The sequence below is a fragment of the Microcebus murinus genome, chromosome 5 (genome assembly GCF_040939455.1).
Source record: "Microcebus murinus isolate Inina chromosome 5, M.murinus_Inina_mat1.0, whole genome shotgun sequence".
Classification (NCBI taxonomy): Eukaryota; Metazoa; Chordata; class Mammalia; order Primates; family Cheirogaleidae; genus Microcebus; species Microcebus murinus.
Genome location: NC_134108.1, coordinates 51,035,585 through 51,051,235, shown reverse-complemented (window position 1 = coordinate 51,051,235; position 15,651 = coordinate 51,035,585). Strand labels below are relative to the sequence as shown.

At 43.5% G+C, this 15,651-nt stretch overlaps 1 protein-coding gene across 3 annotated transcripts in view; it reads right to left on the bottom strand.

Moving 5' to 3' along the window:
• Nucleotides 1–5,496: 5,496 nt before the first annotated feature.
• Nucleotides 5,497–15,651, bottom strand: part of PDSS2 (decaprenyl diphosphate synthase subunit 2) — a 242,489-nt gene continuing 232,334 nt past the window's right edge. For all 3 annotated transcript variants that reach the window (XM_076003083.1, XM_012753148.3, XM_012753145.3), the window contains one exon: nt 5,497–7,329. In XM_076003083.1, the coding sequence (XP_075859198.1) occupies nt 7,171–7,329 (159 nt within the window). In that variant the 3' untranslated portion in view covers nt 5,497–7,170. The remainder of the gene's footprint in view (nt 7,330–15,651) is intronic.

The window sequence follows — 15,651 nt, the reverse complement described above, 5'->3', positions numbered from 1 at the left end:
AAGACAGACATAGATATCAATGGAATATAACTCAGCATATGGAAGCAAACCCTTATATTTATTGCCATTTGATTTTCTATAAACTTACCAAGGCAACTCAAAGGGGGAAAGAACAGTTTTTTCAACAAATAATTCTGGGATAATTGCTTATTCACATACAAAGGTTAATTTAGTCCAGTGGTTTTCAATGGGAGGAATTTTAACCCCCAGAGAACATTTGGCAATGTCTGAAGATAAATTTCGTTGTCATGATGAGGGGTAGGGATGCTACTGGCCTCTAGTGGGTAGAGGCCAGGGATGCTGCCAAATATCCTGCAATGCACAGGGCCGACCCCCACAATGAATAGTGAGCCAGCCCAACAACATGTCAATAGCACCAAGGCTGAGGTGAGAGGATTGCCTGAGCCCAGGAGTTTGAGGCTGCAGTGAGCTATGATTGTGCCACTGCACTCCAGCCTGGGTGACAGAGAGGAAGGAAGAAAGGAACCAAGGAAGGAGTAGGGAGGGAAGGAAGGAAGGAGAGAAGAAAGGGCAGAAGGAAGGAAAGAAAGAATGAAGGGAGGGAGGGAGGAAGGGAGGGAGGGAGGGAGGGAGGGAGGGAGGGAGGAAGGAAGGAAGGAAGGAAGGAAGGAAGGAAGGAAGGAAGGAAGGAAGGAAGGAAGGAAGGAAGGAAGGAAGGAAAATCGTGGTTCAGGCCAAGCACAGTGGCTCCTGCCTATAATCCTAGCACTCTGGGAGGCTGAGGCAGGAGGATTGCTTGAGCTCAGGAGTTCAAGACCAGCTTAAGCAAGAGGGAGACCTCTGTTTCTACTAAACATAGAAAAAATTAAGTGGGTGTGGTGGTACACACCTGTAGTCCCAACTACCTGGGAGGCTGAGGCAGGAGGATTGCTTGAGCCCAGGAGTTTGAAGTTGCTGCGAGCAAGGCTGATGCCATGGCACTCTAGTCTGGGCAATAGAGTGCGACTCTGTCTCCAAATAAATAAATAGTAAAAAATAAAATCACGGTTCAGGTCTGTATAAATAGGCAGCAATTAGGAAGCTCATAATGACAAATAGGTCATGTTCTACATAAACAGTGGGTTTAAGCAGGAACATTCCCCCATCAGTAGCAGCCTTAAACCTAGCACTTCAGAGCTCCGAGGGCAGGTGGGGTGAGCTAAAGGGAGCCATGGATTCCACTATCAGTTCTGGCCTCTCCCCAGGTGACACCTCTTGTTTTTTTTTTTTTTTTTTGAGACAGAGTCTTGCTTTGTTGCCCACACTAGAGTGAGTGCCATGGCGTCAGCCTAGCTCACAGCAACCTCAAACTCCTGGGCTCAAGCAATCCTCCTGCCTCAGCCTCCCGAGTAGCTGGGACTACAAGCATCCACCACCATGCCTGGCTAATTTTTTCTATATATATTAGTTGGCCAATTAATTTCTTTCTATTTTTTTTTTTTTTAATAGTAGAGACGGAGTCTTGCTCTTGCTCAGGCTGAACTCCTGACCTTGAACAATCCTCCCGCCTTGGCCTCCCAGAGTGCTAGGATTACAGGAATGAGCCACTGTGCCCGGCCAACACCTCTTGTTAAGTCACCTTTAGAAGACTGTAAATCTTCCTAAGGAAAGGCAAGACCCATTCTGAAAAAATAAAACAGTAAATTTGAGAAGGGGATCAGGACTCAAGGCAGCAAGAGAAAAAGGTAAATGATTATCTTGTGTTTTCAAAAGGGCAAAAAACTTTACTATGAATAAAACATGATTAACAATAATGGGAACCATTAATAATGGAACATGTCCTCAATTTCAAATATTTATCATTTTTTTAAAAAAATAACAATGTCCTCACAATTATTCTATTACACCACATGGATTAGAAAGAAGCCAATCTTTCTGTGTCTGACAGTCTGTGCTCTGGTGAAGGTGGGGCAAGGCTTCTCTAGACTGAGAGGTAGTCCTACAGATTCTAAAGACAAATCCTGGAGCTTCTATTGGTCATAAACAGAACCTCAAAGTGGGATGACAAGTGAAGAGGAAGGAAAGAGTCTTCCTGAAACTGAGAACTCCAGGATGGTGCTTCAAAAGTGTTTTCTGAAAAACAAAGTTCTCCTTATTAGTGATGGACCTGCTGATTAGCTAGTTATTTAAGAAAAAAAGAAAAGTATCCTTTGGCCGCCCATTTGGCCCCAGACACCTTTGGAAGGCAGCTATGTGCACCACTATCCCACCAACACCACTTCCCAAGCACCTTTGGTATAGCTGCGCATCGGGTTTTAAAAGGAGATCATCGAGGATTACTCAGATCACTTTCTGGTCACTGGATTTCCATGTTACCAGAAAAAAGTCCCACATCTTTTTGGAACATTTTTGCACTAATGTATTCTTGAGCCACAGCAATAGCATTGTCACAGATAAGACAAAGTTACAAACACTGGAGAATGAGACCATGGACCAGGTAGCCAATGTCACTGATTATCTATTGTTCTTAGGTGTGACTGGAGCCACATCATATGAGCAAGAAAACCCAAGAGTATTAACGTTATCATCAAGTAAAACTTACAACAAAGTTCATGCATTTGATGATAGTCATAATGCTTCGTCTTCCTTCAAAGTCCTTGATCATGAATGGTGGTAAGTGGCTCAAAAACCGACATCTAGTTGATACTGTTCTTATGTCAGAAAACAGTTTTTCTAAGTTGGGAAACTTAAAAGAAGAGCATTTAGTGGGGCAGGAAGCTGCCTTCTAGTTTCTGGGGAAACAGACTTAGAATATGTGGAAAAGAATGGCTCAAGGGGTGGCAGTAAAAAAGAGGAGGAGAGTGGTCAGGGAAGAGGGGAGCAACCTGAACAGAGGTGGTCACGGGTGCCCAGGACAGGCTGCCCTGTGAAATGCTGTGACAAGTGCAGGGCAGAGTGCAGGGACTCTGCAGGGCTCACACATTTCACCGTGAGGACGTCAACTGTGAACTTTAAGAAGACATCTCAGTAAAGCAGAGCAGCAAGACTTGATGTATTTTTTCAGCAAGTATTCTCTGAGTGCCCAAAGTGCTGGCGATGGTCTAGACGGTGGTGGGCACCTGGCAGCCAAGAAGTAAGGATTTAGGCCAGGTGCGGTGGCTCACGCCTGTAATCCTAGCACTCTGGAAGGCCGAGGTGGGCAGGTTGCTCGAGGTCAGGAGTTCAAGACCAGCCTGAGCAAGGGTGAGACCCCGTCTCTACTATAAATACAAAGAAATTAATTGCCCAACTAAAAATATATAGAAAAAATTAGCCGGGCATGGTGGCGCATGCCTGTAGTCCCAGCTACTTGGGAGGCTGAGGCAGAATATTGCTTAAGCCCAGGAGTTTGAGGTTGCTGTGAGCTAGGCTGAAGCCCTGGCACTCCAGCCCAGGCAATAGAGTGAGACTCTGTCTCAAAAAATAAATAAACAAATAAATAAAAAAAGAAGTAAGGACTTAGTAGACTGTACAGTTTGTTGGTAAAGCTGGAGGAAAAAAGGAGATGGAAGGATAAACAGGATGAAGTGAGAAATTCTGTTTTAGCTATAGAAAGAACTGAGCACAATCATAACCAGCAGAGGAGACACTGTGAAGATTCAAGACTAGGGATATGAAGGAAATAGGAGGAGACAAGCTTGAGACCTTTGGAAAAGAGGAAAGAGAAGCAAAAGAAGAGAGAAAGAGACACTACCTGGAAAGACCCTCAGGCAGAAGGGAGGTAGGTGGGAGGGAAGCCGGTCAGTCCGAGGTGGCCGAGGTGGGCCTCGCTGCCAGTTTCTGCATCTGTAAATGGGGGAATGAGACCCACCCCGAAGAGTTTCTGCATGGACTAAAACAAGTTAGTGTAGATAGGACCTCTGGCAGAGCGCCTGGTACACGTAGCCTGCACCCAGGCAGCCTTTATTACACTTAAAAAACTGACAGGGAGGAGAATGTGGGTAGGTTGATGGGCCCAAAGCGAGTGAGGTTTGGAGGCGCCAACTGGCAAGTTTGGGGGAACTCGGTGGAGGAAAGCAGGGTGACAGCTAATGAAGGAATTCTTCCCTCTAGTAAGAAACATGATGGGGAGAGGTGAAGTAGAAGGGGAAGGAGACATTCCAGAGCCATTGACTCTACCTATTCATTACCTTCACTAGTCACACTCAGGCAGTAGGCTGAGGGGTGTGCTTAAGAAATGTCTTAGAACCCCAAATTTCTCCTCGGAGACTGTCTGGAATGATAAGAACCTAATATAAGCTAATAAATAAATATCCCTGAAGAAGGGGCAAGGAGAAACACTGTCAGTATTTCACACTTTTGAGTAAATCAGCCAGCCTGTTAGGGTTTTTTTTTTTGAGTGTGATTCTGAGGACTTTATTTCCTTTGTGGGCTACTGGACTCTGTGGAGATCAGTGAAGAAAGAGCGCAGAAATGAGAATAAGCGGTGTATACGGGGAGCTTGCTTGCCGTGCGTGTACACCTGTGTGTAAATAAATAGCTAGACATTCCTTTCTTCTCAAGAGAGTCAGTGTCACCACTGCCACCGCCATCACCACCGAGGGCGCTTAAGGGTTCCTGGCCTGATAGTTGCCAGAGCGAGGTAGGGCAGGCTTGGCGGGATGGCCGACCCCCGGTGGCTATAAAGGCGGTGGGTGTGGCATCACCAGGGTCAAGCGCAGACTTGGAGAACTCCATCGCCCGGCCTAGAGAAAGGCTGCTTTATCATCTGGAGGCGAACTGACACCTTTGGATTTTTTTTTTTTTTTTTTTTTTGAGACAGCCTCACTCTGTTGCCCAGGCTAGAGTGAGTGCCGTGGCATCAGCCTAGCTCACAGCAACCTCAAACTCCTGGGCTCAAGTGATCCTTCTGCTTCAGCCTCCTGAGTAGCTGGGACTACAGAGATGCGTCACCGTGCCTAGCTAATTTTCTCTCTATATATTTTTAGTTGTCCAGATAATTTCTTTCTATTTTTAGTAGAGATGGGGTCTCGTTCTTGCTCAGGCTGATCTTGAACTCCTGACCTTGAGCGATCCTCCTGCCTGGGCCTCCCAGTGTGCTAGGATTACACGCCTGGCCTAGCCTGTTAGGTTTTATACCCAAGCTTGCCAAGGTGCTGAGGAAGCGAGAGCTCTGCTAAGTATGACCTAAGAAGAGAGGCCAGGTGTCCCCGGCTGGTGAGGCAGAATACTTTCACTCAGCAGGGAGGGTGGGCGGCTGCTCCCAGGGGTGCAGGAGCCAGGGGCTCAGGATATGCAATGAAGGATGGGAAAGGAGCTGGGAAGATGAAAGGGAGTTAAGAAAGGTCCCAAAGACAGCAGAAAGGTGGGCGTCAAACAGAAGAGTCCAGGGCTGCATGTCATACAAAGGAGAGCTAGAATACTTTCAGTCACCTGTGAGGCAGTCTGGCAGGAACCTGCCCATTAAGTTCTGCGCATTCCCTCGGAGCCTCTCCCCCTGAATCTCACACAGCATCTTTGCTAGTAAGACAGCCAGGAATTTCAAACTTTTAGGAAATAAAACGAACCTGGAAGGGATTTCACACATTATGCTGTTTAATCTCACTTACAGATTAGAAAATTGAGGCTCAGAGGGAAGTGACTGGTGCAAGGTCACACAGCAAACCATATGCTCAACCAGAATTACAGGATCCCGCCTTGCACCCTGCAGTCCCCAGCCATCTGCTCCACGAAACCTACGGCTTATCCAAAGAACACACAGGAACACAAAGCATGACTCCTCCTTTGGGGAAGTTAATGATTAAAACCTAGTGTGATATAAAGCATCTTAACCATAGTTACTAATTAAACCAATTTCAGTGAGAAAAGACATTTCAAACAGGAGAGTCAAGTGTTCTCTGAAGCTAAACCTAATAGGCCTCAAATTGTAGTGGCATAAACTATACAATTACAATATTTCAAGTATACTTAAAATATTTCCTAATATTCTAATCTCTGTAGCTTCATGTTTTCTCTTCATTGCATGTCACATGTTGGGCTCTGATAAAATGGTTTGATAACTTTTGGGGGGAGGAATTTAACTAAAATAACTTCACTTAGTGTTTGAGTGAACTGGGTAATAAAATCTGTTTGCTGTGTTCGCTGTCTCCAGATAGGGCTGTAATTATACCACATAAGGAAGAAAGGTAGCTGAGTTTCAATCTAGATCATTTATGTAAACTCAGCCTTCTTGTCAACGGTCTTCTCATATTGCATGTGTGCAAACCACAAAAATCATCTCCAATGAACCACCACACAGAGACAGTGTCTGATTGCAGGCCTGTGAGATTGCTTATATTCTTTCTGTAATTGGATGTCTGTGGTTCAACACCAAAATGTGACATTCTAAGGTTAAAAGAAAACTCTCACCAATGAATTTCCCAATACAACAATTATATTTCTGAAATGTGTAAAAATTAAAGGTATTTCCCTAAGTATTATAATTGAATACATTTCACTTGAAAAAAGTTCCTTTTTCATTAAAAAAATAAAATGTGTTTGAAAAAAAATCTGTTCTTTAAGAAAGAAAAACACAATTCCTAATATAACCAATTTAACATCTGACAACATTTTAATCTCCTACTTCAAATATTTGGCAACTTTTTAGCAATTTCTCTAAAAAAAAATCTTACAAAAACCATAAAGCACAAAATACATTCATATTGTATCTATACATACAGAGACATAATTGCAAGATGACAAATAAAGCATATTTTTCTTAATTAATTGAACTACTTTCCCTTATGACAAATTGGTCACTAGTTTTTTGATATGACGGTCCTCACTGGCTGGTATTGAGTGTTTCTCTTGACACCTGCAGCTTCCAGCTTGCTCCGTCCTCTCTAGAAGGAAAACCACAGGCCACCGCCCTGGCGCCATCCCTGGCTCGGTCCAATCAATAAGGACTTATTTCCTGTCCATTTGCTGAGGTCACAGGAGCGAATCTCATTAATTATTTCTGCTACTGCAGCCTCAAGTGTGCTTCTGGCGTGACAAGTGAAAACTGCTTGACCTTTTTTTCTTCTAATTTTGTTTGCAGCAGTTCCAAAAAGAAGGCAGCATTCGTTTAGTGATGTGATAAAAAAAAAAGGGAAAAAATGTATGTTTTTAAAGTCATTAACACATTTAGATATTTCACCATGAAAGCTCTCTCCATCACCTCATTCCCTAGGTTTTTCTGCTAATAAACAATAGTGTCTTTTTAATTTGGTGTCATGAAAATCTGGTCACAGCAAACACAATGTTTTCTAAAGCAGATCTGGCCTCCGAGGGAGGAAAGCTCTCCAGGGCCGCCAGTGCCTTGTTTCCATGGTAACGACACAGGTCAATAGCTGAAGTCACACCTTTGCCAGCTTTGATTGTTTCTCGCAACTGTTAAGAAACAAATGGACAAAAAAAGTCAGTTTTTAAGGTATGCAGTAAGCACCACAATTAAATTGGGGAAGGGAGGTGCAACACAAAGAAGAGGAGAAACAGTACAGATTCAGTATTTCTGCTACATTATATTGAGGAAAAGACGACATCATTTCCCAATGTTCTCCAGGCACGAATATTCCCTAAGGCTGCTTGGTGTCTGTGCTCCAGTGTAGCACAATAGGCCCCATCAGCCTAATTACACCTCCTCCCAACTCCCACCCCTTGATATCTTGAAATGTGCTGTGCTAGGGTGGCCATAACGAAGGTGAGGGCATTCTCATATCTGGCATTTTGAACTCTACAGCCTGGTAGTCTTATGTGAGGAAGGCTCACTAACATCTTAGTCAATAACTTTTTTTTAAACACCATATGTTGATACAGTAGTCCATATGAAAATTCAAGAAAGACACACAGTATTAGATCTGAATGCTATATTTATAAAACTAAAAGATCTTATTTGACTGGGAAGAATGAACTAAAACTCCCTTTGTAAAGAATAAAGTAGATGTTTGCTGACAAACGAAGTGGACTTTCAATTCTTCTCTTCAGTGATGGAAAAGGACCAATAAAGGGGTTATACTGTAGAGCTGAAAAAGACTTCTAATGATGTGGTCTGCCTACTTTCCCTCGCCCTGGGGCCATCTTCTCTTCCTCAGTGAAGGACTCCAAAGTCTGCCTAATTCTCTAAGCCGGAAACCTGGGAGGTGCCTTCACTCCCCACATGCAGTCAGGCACCCACGCATGAACTTTCTGGCTCCTAGAGATTGGGTGGGACCAGGTAGCAAGTTCTAGCCCGGAGTTAGGCAGGTGAATGATGCAGTCACTTCTGGGGTGCTGCATCTAACTGTCCGTGTGAGTCCCTCCAGGGCACTCCCTCTGGCCAGTCAACCCGCCACACTGGAGGTGCTCCCCAGCCCAGATCCCTGAGTGACCACCGTGAGCACTGCAATGTCTCTCCCGCCTGCCACCGACATGTAGTATGGGCAAGAATCTCAACTTTGTTGTGTTAAGCCACCAAGGTTGTGAGATTTACCTGTAGCTATTTTGACAGATACAGTCAGTAAATCCTGGTCATTCTATCTCCCTCAGAGCTCTCACATTTACCCTCTACTCTTCATTCCCATTGCCACTACATTAGTTCAGGCCGTCATCATCCCTCGCCTGGGTAATTTTTTGCAATCACTTCCTAAAGGGTCTTCCCATCACCAGTTCTGCACTCCTGGACTCCATCTGCCACGCTGCCAAGGAGATTTTTATAAAATGCAAATATGATCTTGCTTAAAACCCTTCATTGCCTTCCTAAGAGCCTTAAAAGTCCAAGCTCTTTCAGAAGGCATCGAAGTCCCTCCCAATCTAGCTCTTGCCCTGCCTCATTTCCCCCTCTCCCCCTTTAATCATGTATTTGGGGGAACTAGTTGCAGTTTTCTGGGGTGACCTACCATCTCCCCTGGGGCCATCCTCCCACACCCCAAGCTCCCCAAATTCCACCTAGGTGGAATGCACTCAGCAAGGATAGGATGACGGCCCAAAGGGGCCAGATGCCCCTCTTCCTGGAGGCACTGGAGTACCCTGTGCACACCTGGAGGACGGCATTGTATTTTGCTTCTCTATTCACTCACCTATCTCTTCATGGGATTTCAAGTTACTTACTGCATAATGCATGAAACATGAATGAATAAAAGAAATCAGCTGGCTTATTACTCTAATTATATAGTCAAGGGAATAGAGGTCCAGAGAAATTCGGGGACTCAAGATCATAGAAGGAAAGTGGCAAAGCCAGGTTTTTTTTTTTTTTTTTTTTTGAGACAGAGTCTCACTTTGTTGCCCAGGCTAGAGTGAGTGCCGTGGCATCAGCCTAGCTCACAACAACCTCAAACTCCTGGGCTCCAGCAATCCTACTGCCTCAGCCTCCCCAGTAGCTCAGACTATAGGCATGAGCCACCATGCCTGGCTAATTTTTTTCTATATACATTAGTTGGGCAATTAATTTCTTTCTATTTATAGTAGAGACGGGGTCTCACTCTTGCTCAGGCTGGTTTCGAACTTCTGACCTCGAGCAATCCTCCCTCCTCGGCCTCCCAGAATGCTAGGATTACAGACATGAGCCTTGTTCGGTGGCACTTAATACTAAACTCCATCAGATTCTCAGCACACCACAGATTATTTCCACAATGCATATAAACTTTGGGAACTATTTCAGCCCAAGTTTCCTGGTTTCTTGCCAATCACTGAAGGCATGAAGGCACTAAAATGGGGCTGGGTATCAGAGGTAGTCAGACTGAGACTCCCATTCTAGCTTTATAATTGTAGAGAAGCCATCTAACTGTTCTCAGTCCTAAATGGCTTTCCTAAGATTATAAAGACTTCAGTCCCTTGTAGTTAGTACTACTGGTGGGGTGGGCAGGTGGAGGTGACTACATAATATAGCATAGAGTGCTTGATGGTGTCTAACTCACCATAGATGCTGGGATGACTTAGTCCTCTCTCCTCAAGCCTTTACTCATTGCCAAGAAAATTATCCCATCCACCAAGACTATTCTGGCTTGATACACAATATCCTGAAAGCTAGCTGGGATCAGAGCAGTCTTACAGAGAAAGAAAGAAATAAACGAAGAGAGAAAGAGAGAAAAAAGGAAAGAATATTTTCCTATTTTCATTACCTTTAATCTTTCCAAATCTAAATTAGGCAGGCCAACATTCTCTTCCTATTCTAGACTTCTAGATTGGCACCTGCAGGCATGTAAATATCTACATGACTAGATTAGATGTTTAAGTTATGAGTATTAATTGATCACCAACTATGTGTACAGAGTAGAATGATCCTCTGCTTTACAAATCTAAAGCTAATTAAGGATAAACTGTGAAATGCAGCAAAATCTAGGTACAAATGGAGGACCAGAGCTGTTGAGAGAAATGAGAGATCAACTTTAATAGGAAAAGATTCCAGAAGGCTTTACAGAGTAAGTAGAACTTGAGGCATGTCTTGTAAATGCTGATAAATAGATCCCGGGGATAGCAGGGGAATCATATGGAAAGAGAGAAGCTTGCGCAAAGGCATGACGGAGGCCAAACAGTGCAGAGTGTCCAAGGAATGAAAACAGCTTGCAGGGGTAGATGTCAGGCGACCCAAGCAAGTCTCTGAAAAACAGGCTAAGAAATTTATGCTTTTTTTTTTTTTTTTCTTTTTAAGACTTAAGGCATGAAATTTTATTTTTTTTTTTTTTGAGACAGAGTCTCGCTTTGTTGCCTAGGCTAGAGTGAGTGCCGTGGCGTCAGCCTAGCTCACAGCAACCTCAAACTCCTGGGCTCAAGCAATCCTCCTGCCTCAGCCTCCCGAGTAGCTGGGACTACAGGCATGTGCCACCATGCCCGGCTAATTTTTTCTATATATATCAGTTGACCAATTAATTTCTTTCTATTTATAGTAGAGACGGGGTCTTGCTCTTGCTCAGGCTGGTTTTGAACTCCTGACCTTGAGCAATCCGCCCGCCTCGGCCTCCCAAGAGCTAGGATTACAGGCGTGAGCCACCGCGCCTGGCCTAAGGCATGAAATTTTTATGCTTTTTTTATTTCTCAATTTTTTATTGCAAAGTATTCAAAAAGTATAGAAAAGATGAACTATGGCCCTGGGCTAAATCTGGCCCCCTGATTTTGTTTATAAAGTTTTGTTGGTGCTGAGCACAGCAATGAGTGTCCGTAGTCCCAGTCACTCGGGAGGCTGAGGTAGGAAGGACGGAGAATTTGAACCCAGCCTGGGCAACATAGTGAGACCCTGTGTCAACAAAAAAGTTTTGTTGGAACATAATCACGGCCATTCATTTGAGCATTGTCTATGGATGCTTCTGTGCTACAAAGGCAGAGCTGCAGAGTTGAGAAGTTGTCAGAGAGGCTGCAATAAAAAATATTTACACTTTGGCCTTTAGAGAAAAAGTCTGCTGACTCCTGGACTAGTACAATGAATGACCATATATTATCTACTTAGATTCAACAATTGGTAGTATTTTGTCATTTTTTGTTCCATCTATCTATATGTATGTTTGTGTGTGTTTTCTGAACCATTTGAAAGTAAGCTGCAGGCAGTGTTATGCTGGTAAATTAGTTCTCCAGGGGGTAAAAAAAAAAAAAAAGGCAGATTTCTGTGGTATACATATGCTCATCACGGCTGATTTCAAGCTGCCAAGGGTGGTGCGATCACAACATTGTTAAATATTTAACAATAGGCTCTGGCCAGTGCAGCAGCTGACACCTGTAGTCCCAGCACTTTGAGAGACCGAGGTGGGAGGATTGCATGAGGCTAGGAGTTCAATACCAGCCTTAGCAACATAGTGAGATCCCATCTCTACAAAAAAATAGAAGAATTAGCCAGGTGTGGTGGCACAAACCTGTAGTCCCAGCTACTCGGGAAGCTGAAGCAGTAGGATCACTTGAGCCTGGGAGTCTTAGGTTGCAGTGAGCTATGATGGTTCCGCTGCACTCTAGCCTGGGCAACAGAGGGAGATCGTGTCTCAAAAATAAAAAACAGGCCGGGCGCGGTGGCTCACGCCTGTAATCCTAACACTCTGGGAGGCCGAGGTGGGCGGATTGCTCAAGGTCGGGAGTTCAAAACCAGCCTGAGCGAGACCCCGTCTCTACTAAAAAAAAAATAGAAAGAAATTAATTGACCAACTAAAAGTATATATACAAAAAATTAGCCGGGCATGGTGGTGCATGCCCCAGCTACTTGGGAGGCTGAGGCAGAAGGATTGCTGGAGCCCAGGAGTTTGAGGTTGCTGTGAGCTAGGCTGACGCCACGGCACTCACTCTAGCCTGGGCAACAAAAGTGAGACTCTGTCTCAAAAAAAAAAAAAAAAAACCAACCCTCTCCCCTTCAATAAAACCAGTAGGCTCTGAGTGACTAGGACTTGGCTTGGACACAACATTGGCTGTAGGATGCTTCACCCTTGTTGTGACATGCATCCCCTAAGACAAGAACATTCTACATAATCACAATACTATTATCACAGCTAGGAAAGTTAACTAGAAAAACTAATTAGAGAATTCCCTGATATTATCCAATAGCTAGTCCATAGCAAATTTCCTCAATTGGTTCTAAAGTGATGTTTTTAGCTACGATCAATCCCAGTTCACACATTACATTCTCTGGTTACAACACTTTAATCCTTTTTGCCTTATGACATTATCATTTTGAAAGGACCAGGCTGTGTTGTGGCATGTTTTGGATTCTACATTTCTCTGATTGTTTCATTTAGTTTGTTCCTCTACAAACTTTATTCAGCCAGGTTCCACTGAATATTTGAGGGTGGCTAACAGGGTGTCTAATCCTCTGATGATGGGCAACTCAGATAAGGACAACACAGCAACCAGGAGGACAGCACTGAAAGTTACTCAAGCCTGAAAGAGTTAATTTCTCTCTATTATCTAATTTCTCTCTATTACTCTAGTCAATACTCAAATCCCCAGAATTGGGCTCACAGGGCTTTGCATGCCAAGGGACCTGACAGCCTGTGTAAAAAAAATGCCACTTCATGACTAACCAGTAATCTAATCCTTCATGTACAGTATTCCTCACTGATATCTATTTTTATGTAAACTAGCCTAGGTAGCTATCTATCTTATCTATCTTGATAAGAATGATCTTATCTTTTGTAAATAAATGCAACAATAGATACATTAAGCTGGGGCTCCTAAACTTGGCTAGTTGTTGAGACTCACCACCTGGGGAACCTTAAAATACAGATGCCTAGGCCCCCACCCCTGGAGATGGATTCAATAAAGCCTCAAAAATGCTTCTTAGGTCATTCTAATGATTCGCTAGATTTGAGAGTATCTCACTCACTGGGGCATGTATTTTGAGTTACTCTCTTTTAAAAAGTTGTGATGGGGTTATACTATTCTAACCATACTTTCAACTGGTTGTCTTTGCAATGATCAAACTCAATAAGCAAGATTAGACACCTATATAACCTAGGCATATAGCAGAGGCTGGAGATACAGAGAGAAACATAGTTCCTGTCTCCCTGGATCTCTGGGAAAGGCAGTCGTAGGAGTGTAGAAGCAGACACAGTTAAATGGGACACTGGGGACTGGACCCAGGACCTCTGTTCCAACAGCTGCAGAGAAAAGACCACAATTAAAAAGAGTTCTTCCCACTCCTGACTTCACCTACATTTTCACTGGGCAAAGCCCAAGCTGATGCACAGAACTTTTCATATTCCAAATTTCCATATTGGCTAGAAGTGCTAGTATGCACATTCTGACCCTTATGGCTTAAAGACCATTGTAGTCTTAAATGGCACAAAGAATACAAAAGGTGATTTATCAGTCAGTAGTTCATTTCTCTGATATAGCACTTTAGGGCACTGATATAATTAAATCTCTAATTAAGTCAACTGAATAATTGTATAAGTGCAGTATCACCTGAAATAAATTAAGTTCAAATCCCCTGCTAGAGGATCCAATTAAAGATATTAACAAAGAGAGAAGAGGATGCAAAGTACTTAAAATTAAGTGCATTATTATTTAACATTTATTAAACACCCTTTGAGTGATACATGTTGCTCTTATATATAAGACCCTTTTGAGAAAATCATTATATGTTTCTGAAAACTATTTGGTTCAAAAGTTCTTTTAAAATATTAAAGAGAAGTCCCTGGCATGGGGTCTAAGTAGTTCTAGGAGAAGTGGAAGCAGCAGCCACTTCTGCCCAAGGAAACCAGAGAAAGGCTTTAAGACGCGGGAGAAACTCCAAGCACAATCTTATCCTCTCATTGCATTTAGCAGGAGAGGATGCTGGGATGAGAGAGGCTAAGTGATGTGGACAAGAGTCCACAGCAAATCTGTCAAACAGCCTGTGTCTCATTTCTGCATATCTGGACTTTTCCACTCTAGAGCATGGAAAAGGTTTGGAGCTAACCCCAAGTTTACATTTACCCAACTAGGCAGAGTGCTTAGAGAGAACAGAGATGATAAAATTCATTTGGAACATGGACCCTGTTCTGAAGAAAAGTGTAATTGAGAGTAAGGAAGTGTAAAACAATACACTAGAATTTTCTCACAGTTGAAAACAAATGGACAAGGACATAAGGATATAAGTGACAGCCACGCTGTTATGGGAGGAGGCCACATGCCTCCTAACTGGGTGGTAGAAGTGGACCATGCTTTCCTAATGAAGATTATGAAGCTGGCAGAAAGGCATGATGCAGTAGCGACGAGGGACTTCGACCTGAGAACAGCTGCTGAAACCTGCATTTTGTAGTTGACAAATTCTTTTTTTTTTTTTTTTTTTGAGACAGAGTATAACTCTGTTTCCCTTAGCTCAAAGCAACCTCCAACTCCTGGGCTCAAGCAATCCTCCTGCCTCAGCCTCCTGAGTAGCTGGGACTACAGGCATGCACCACCATGTCCGACTAATATTTTCTATATATTTTTAGTTGGCCAATTAATTTGTTTCTATTTTTAGTAGAGACAGGGTCTCGCTCTTACTTAGGCTGGTTTCAAACTCCTGACCTCCAGCGATCCGCTCCCCTCGGCCTCCTAGAGTGCTAGGATTATAGGCGTGAGCCACTGTGCCCGGCCTGTAGTTGACAAATTCTTGGTGTGCCCCACTGGTAATCTTATGTATCAGAAGATAGAGGAAGTACTTTTTGCTTAATTATGACAACACAATTGGATGTAAAGGTGATAGGAATCTTGCAAAACAACAAAAAAAAGTAATGTCATTTTGGTATTAGAGCCAGGGAAAGAAACTATGCATGGTGTCCCAGCTACTCAGGAGGCTGAAGCAGGAGGATTGCTTGAGGCTAGAAGTTGGAGACTGTAGTGCACTCTCATTAATGCCTGTGAATAGCCACTTCTCTCCAGCCTGGGCAACAGAGGGAGATCCTCTTTGTTAAAAAAAAAAAAAAAGGACTAGCAGAAATGGTTTTGAGACACCTAGAGTGCTAGAGTAGAGTGCACTGCACAAATAAGTTTAGTGAAAAGACTGCCATGATGCCAAGAGATCCTAAGTGGAAACATAGTTCCAGGGTAATGGGCACTTCTGAAAAACTAAATTCCCACCATGGTCGTGATTAATGGGAAAGAGATAAAAATAAGTGGCTACAAAATGAGCTCTCTCAGAGCTCAGATTTTTAAAGGGCCTGGGTGTAAAGGGGGGAGGATATAGTCAGCCCCACTGCTCGCCCTGGATGGGCACTTGCTCTGCACCACTGTGCGGGGGGACACGCTCCCTGACTTGAAGGCGCTGACAAAGGAGAGGTACAGAGCTGTGAAAACTGC